The sequence below is a fragment of the Thalassophryne amazonica genome, chromosome 19 (genome assembly GCF_902500255.1).
Source record: "Thalassophryne amazonica chromosome 19, fThaAma1.1, whole genome shotgun sequence".
Classification (NCBI taxonomy): Eukaryota; Metazoa; Chordata; class Actinopteri; order Batrachoidiformes; family Batrachoididae; genus Thalassophryne; species Thalassophryne amazonica.
This window is the reverse complement of record NC_047121.1, coordinates 312,706-318,798: the sequence shown is the minus strand read 5'-3', so window position 1 is coordinate 318,798 and position 6,093 is coordinate 312,706. Positions and strand designations below refer to the sequence as shown.

The window sequence follows — 6,093 nt, the reverse complement described above, 5'->3', positions numbered from 1 at the left end:
CAAGTTGTAGGGTAAGGAAGTAATATTCTGAAATTCTGTGTGTTATTAATACAGACTGTTTACTGAATGACATTTGACTATAAGATGGGTAATCTGTTCTTTAATGTTTTGTAGAATTGTAGAATATTGTATTATGTATTTTTTTTTCCTTCACAAAGGGAATTACACACTGTTAAGCCATGAATTACACTTGCTTACTTTTGACCTGAAGCCTGTGGTAACAGACGCACAGTGACTCTTTCAACTTGAGGCGCAAACTGCGGTTCATGGAGGGCAGCAGAGGCTCCAAACGCAGCACCACAGACACCCAAGAAACGGATTACACATGTAGCAGACCAAGCCGGTGTCCCATCAGCCTGGAGAGCCACACCAGGGCCTGAAACCCAACAACCTGATGGACAACTTCCACCGCTGAAACCGTGACCTGAGTTCTGACGGAGAAACTTGTGCAAAGTGCCGATGTCACAGAGGAACCTTTTTTTCAGCCACACGAGGAATTAAAGTATTTTCAGATGTTCTTTTTATTGATAAGGTTTCATCAGTCAGACAGAACACTGATCAGAGCTGTAATGTTGAGTTGTCTGCTCCTCGTGCACATTCTGCTGTGCTCGAACAGTTTGAGCCCATTTCTTTTGCATCTCTCACTGATCCAGTGAGAGATGCGAGATCCAGCTAAGGTGCTGAAGGAGGCTTTTAATACTGTTGGGGCGGGTCTCCTAACTTTTATCAATGCTTGCCTTAGATCAGGGTCTGTTCCAGCTGCTTTTAAACATGCTGTGGTTCGACCTCTTCTTAAAAAACCTCACCTGGACTCATCAGTTTTATCTAATTTTAGACCTGTGTCTCATCTGCCATTTCTATCTAAGGTTTTAGAAAAGGTTGTCTTTTTACAGTTACAATCATTTTTAGAAGACAATCTCATCCTTGAAAAATTCCAGTCTGGGTTTAGATCGCGACACAGCACTGAGTCAGCACTTTTAAAAGTTCATAATGATATTACTCTGTCGGTGGATGCAGGGAATCCTGCTGTGCTGGTTCTGTTGGACCTCACAGCAGCCTTTGATACTGTGGATCACACAGTACTTGTTTCCCGGTTGGAACATTTTATTGGCATTCATGGTATTGCACTTGAGTGGTTTAGATCATATTTGGCTGAAAGGAGCTTTTCTGTCATGATTGGGGACTTTTCCTCATCAACTGCTCCTCTGTGCTGTGGAGTGCCGCAGGGTTCTGTCCTTGGGCCGATTCTATTTTCTTTGTACATTCTGCCATTGGGGTCAATTATAATCCAGCACAACCTGTCCTTTCATTGTTATGCAGATGATCTGCAAATCTATCTGCCTGTGAGGACTAATGGGAGTGATGCTTTGTCATCATTATTTAATTGTATTTGTGATGTAAAGCAGTGGCTGTCCCAAAACTTCCTTTACCTGAATGATGGTAAAACTGAGATCATGGTGTTTGAGCGCACTGGCATACCAAATGTGGTAACACCAAATTTTGGTGCTTTGGCTAACTATGTAAAACCAGCTGTCAAGAATTTGGGAGTGATATTTGACAGCTGTCTGAGGTTCGATCAACAGATAAATTCTGTTGTCAAAGCTAGTTTTTTCCAACTTCGCCTTTTGGCTAAAATAAAGCACTTTCTCAGTAGACGTGATCTTGAGACGCCATTCATGCTTTCATCAGCTCCAGACTTCATTATTGTAATGCACTTTATTCGGGCATTAATCAGTCGTCTCTTGCACGTCTCCAGTTGGTGCAGAATGCTGCTGCTCGTCTTTTGACAAACACTTCTAGACGTGAGCATATTACGCCCGTCCTGTACTCACTCCACTGGCTTCCAGTTCGTTTTAGAATTGATTTTAAAATTTTAATGTTTGTTTTTAAAGCTATTTATGGCCTTGCACCTCCCTACTTGTCTGAAATTTTAACTTTGCGCACCTACAGCAGGACATTAAGGGCGTCTGGCCAGCTTTACTTAGATGTTCCAAGGTCAAGATATAAACGCTGGGGTGATCATGCTTTCACGGTAGCTGGACCGAGACTGTGGAACGAGCTACCTCTTGAGTTACGTACTATTCCTGACCTAGCACTTTTTAAATCTAAGTTAAAGACTTATTTATTTAAACTGGCTTTTAACACTTAGTGGGGAGGTGACATTCTGTTTTTTATGTTCTTTTTTATGTGTTGTTTTAAAATTTTATATGTGTTTTATTTTTGTAAATTTGTGTTTTTAATGTTAAGCACTTTGGACACCAGTCGGTGCTGTAAAGTGCTTTATAAATAAATGTTGATTGATTGATTGATTGTTTTCCAAACTCAGGAGGCTGTATGTGGACAGTTCTTCAAGATCATGTGATGAATTCCACTGAAACAGGTAAGACTTTATTATTTAGTTTGTGTGTGAATTTACTCCACAAGATGGACTGCGGCTTTCAGCCAATCAATGGACAGCATTGATGGACGTATTTCGATATATGAGTAAATTACATGAAAGCCTGTGAAAATCCATCAATTTTCTCATCATTGTTTAAGCCGCAGTGTTAAAAATTTATGAAAAAAGTAGCAGCTTGTAGTCCAGAAATTATGTAACGTGTACATGAAAATCCCACATTGAGAGGCTGACATCACATTGCTGTAAAGGGGTATCGGGTGACGTAGTGTCAGAGAAGTTTTATGATTACAAGTACGAGTAAATGAACACAGGATCGGGCCGATACTTGGTGCATCCGTAATTCCTGCATTTCAGGCCTGAAACCCATTTGAAAAAAGCTGGGACACGAAAGCACTTTCCACTTTGTAATTCCTTCTCACAACAGTTAAAAGACGTTTTGGCATAGTGGAATGTGTTTCAGGCCTTAAATGCAGGAACAGATGAAGATTAACACATGAAATAAAGTTGACCAGAAAAAATAAGAAAACACGAACTATCTTTTGTTTAATTAAACAGAAGTCAAAGTAAATGTAAGAATCCCAGTGGGGAGTTTTAAATGTACGTATTATTTATGTATATTTTTGCATTTTCCATCCTGTCCTACTGTTTCTGACTTGAGGAGAGCCTTTAATTATTTAAAGGCTTCTGTGGCTGTGATTGGAGGGTCGTCACAACTACAATACCTCTGCTGGCCTAGAAATACTGGCTGTGAGTTTTCTCATTTCCTTGCATTCATGTTTTTGCTTCAGCTCTCTGTCCATAGTCAGAAAGGTGTTCCCTTTTGTGGCGCGTTTTCTCTCTCTCTCTCTCGCTCACTCATCCCAGCCACTTGATAAACATACACACAGCTCTTATTTGTTATTGATTGATTTGGGATCTATTCCATGTCTCTTTGTGATGCTGCATCATGTGATAATAATTAATAATTTATAATTTATTTCATTTATATAGTGCCAAATCACAACAAAGTTGCCTCAAGGCACGTCACACAAGTAAGGTCTAACCTTACCAACCTGTGTTTAAGTGCACGATGGTAACTCTGAAGGCCCAGGTGTAAAATGCACGTCCTGTCACTGGTGCACAGCACAACTTTTCTCTCTTGCATCAGTAGTTGTACAGCTTCATGGAGAAGTGGCACACAGAAGGACGTCCTTAAAACAAGACTTGAAAATTCAGCTTGACTGTGAAAAGATGCATGTGACACAAAGCCAGATTTGATTGTGTTTTCTTATAGGAAAATCCTTCTCTGTTCTACTCCAACGTAAAGCTGTGAAACAACAGACAAAAGCTGTCGCAGTGTCTTGGTGGCTTCCCTGACTATTCAGTCACTCCACACAGATTTACTGTACAGTACCATACTGTTTGTATTTCATAATGATTGATGTAAATGAAGTCCAGAACATATTCACTGACTTTGAAATGTTCCTGTACTCAGTCACTGCCTTGTCTAAAAAAAACAAACTGGCTATAAAAATGGTGATTTTTATTTGTAATAATCCTGATATTTTGTTCTTCTGAAAATGTAGGGACTTTAATTCGTAAATGATTAATGTGATATTTTTGTTAAGAACCTTGAATTATAACAGAAAGTCGACATTACACAAACATCTTGAGTGTTTTACACGATTAATATTGTAGTGATGTGTGTAGGTGTCCACTGACTTATGGACCTGATTGTAAGTCAATCAAACTTGTTTTTTCAGTTGATCTGGTGCATCAGAGTAAAATAATAATAAAAATGTAATTACTTCACTGTCATTATATGCCCTTTTCATTTGGAGACTGGTAAGGTGGCCTTATTGTTTTTGAGCTGGACTCACTCATTGCATTTTACAGGGTTCCTGCCTAGGCTTCAGCCGCAACCTAGGATCAGCCATCGACTAATTTCACAGTGTCACAGGCTGGTGTCAGCAGTCTTCACTTTTGGACAGGTGAAAGAGTGATGGAGCGTTCTAGTGTTGGGTTGTGCATCTCTACAAAAAAACACTGCAGGATTTTTGCAAGCCCACGTTGCCACCTCGGCCCCACCTCCTTTTTCTGTACTTGAGCCAGACAAGCGAGTGTTATGTACTCCAACTCGACTCACGTAGCGATCCCTCACCCTCCCTGCTTGATTAAGGTTTATGTCACAGCTCTGGCTTTGGCTGGACAAGAATGCAGCAATATTTCGAGTTCGATAGCCCTCCTCTCGGCTGCACCATAGTAACATAGATATATTAGGATTTTGTAGTGCGTAGATTAGCGGGTTGATGGCTCCGTTTGCCCATGCTAGCCAGATGGCCACTGTGTCCAGGACAGGGCTGAAGGTGTAGTCCCCCACTGCTTTAACTAACCCCATTAAACAGTACGGTCCCCAACAAAAAATGATGAAGACAATCATAATCAGGACTGTGGTGGCTGTTCGCATCTCACTGTAGAACCGAAGTAGGTAGGCATATGTAGTCACCGGTCTGACTCGGATTTCAGAGAGTCGAACCGTTTTGCAGATGTTATAATGACAAAAACACATGAGAGAAAATGGTAGTAAATAACAAACAATAATTAGGGAAATGGTGTAAGCTGTGCCCATGCGAGAGCTTCCAGAGTGGAACACGTACATGCAGTGGTAGAAACCTCGCTTATGGATTTCCCAAGGTGTTCCAAAGAGCAGGTCCCATGGCAGAGAGAAAGCGACGGCAGTGAACCACACAGTTATCAGCAACTGCGTGGCTTTCTGCCGCCCTATTTTAGCCTGTGGCTGCCAAACAATGGCATAGTATCTATCAAATGAGATCAGCGTCATGGTGAGAGTGGAGATGATGCCAAAGCAGGTGGTGAAAAATCCATTGGCCACACACAAGCGGTCACCAAACATCCAGGCGCCGTCTTTACTGAAGAGCATGACGAAGGAGAAAGGCAGACACAGAACAGCTGTGAGGAAGTCAGACAGCGACAGAGACATGATGAAAGCATTGGTCACTGTTCGGAGCTGCCGATGTTTGATGATGACAATGGTGACCGCCAAATTCCCAAGACTGGACAGGAGGAAAATGGAGAGTAGGACCAGGGCCTGAGCAGCCACTGTGAAACCCCGCAGGACTAAGTCGCTCTCAGTGGCATTTAGCACAGGCAGAGTTGATGGCTGATGGATCAGGCTCAACTCAAATCTTTCATCTTCCTTGAAATCTGTGAGGTTGATGGTTGTTTCAACTGTTGTCTCGGCCAAGAGGTTCGTCACAATGGCAACAACCCTGGAGAGGCAAGAATCAAGAATTTGTTATTCAGGCATTTTCTGATGAAGTACATCTTATGTCATGTTCCCACAACCAACAATCCACTTCCAACATTTTGCACAGAAAATGACAAACATGATAGTTTTAATCCATATCATAGGGTTCCAGATGAACCACTTGACTTATCATTACTACCTCCCTTTCGACACTTATCTGTCAGGGTCCTGACTGTGATCTGTCTGTTATCAGGTTTTAGTTGGTTTAGTCTGTCTTTTTGTCATCCTCTGCTTATCCTAATCTACAACTCCAATTCCAATGAAGTTGGGACGTTGTGTAAAATGTAAATAAAAACAGAATACAATGATTTTCAAATCCTCTTCAACCTATATTCAATTGAATACACCACAAAGACACGATATTTAATGTTCAAACTGATAAACTTTA

At 41.2% G+C, this 6,093-nt stretch overlaps 1 protein-coding gene across 1 annotated transcript; it reads right to left on the bottom strand.

Moving 5' to 3' along the window:
- Positions 1–4,326: 4,326 nt before the first annotated feature.
- On the bottom strand, positions 4,327–5,824 carry LOC117500870 (G-protein coupled receptor 135). The gene is made up of 2 exons (XM_034159653.1): positions 5,711–5,824; positions 4,327–5,678 (listed from the first exon to the last, which is right to left on the bottom strand). The coding sequence occupies exons 1-2, from the start codon at positions 5,720–5,722 to the stop codon at positions 4,332–4,334; spliced, it is 1,359 nt and encodes a 452-aa protein (XP_034015544.1). The 5' UTR covers positions 5,723–5,824; the 3' UTR covers positions 4,327–4,331.
- Positions 5,825–6,093: the final 269 nt, after the last annotated feature.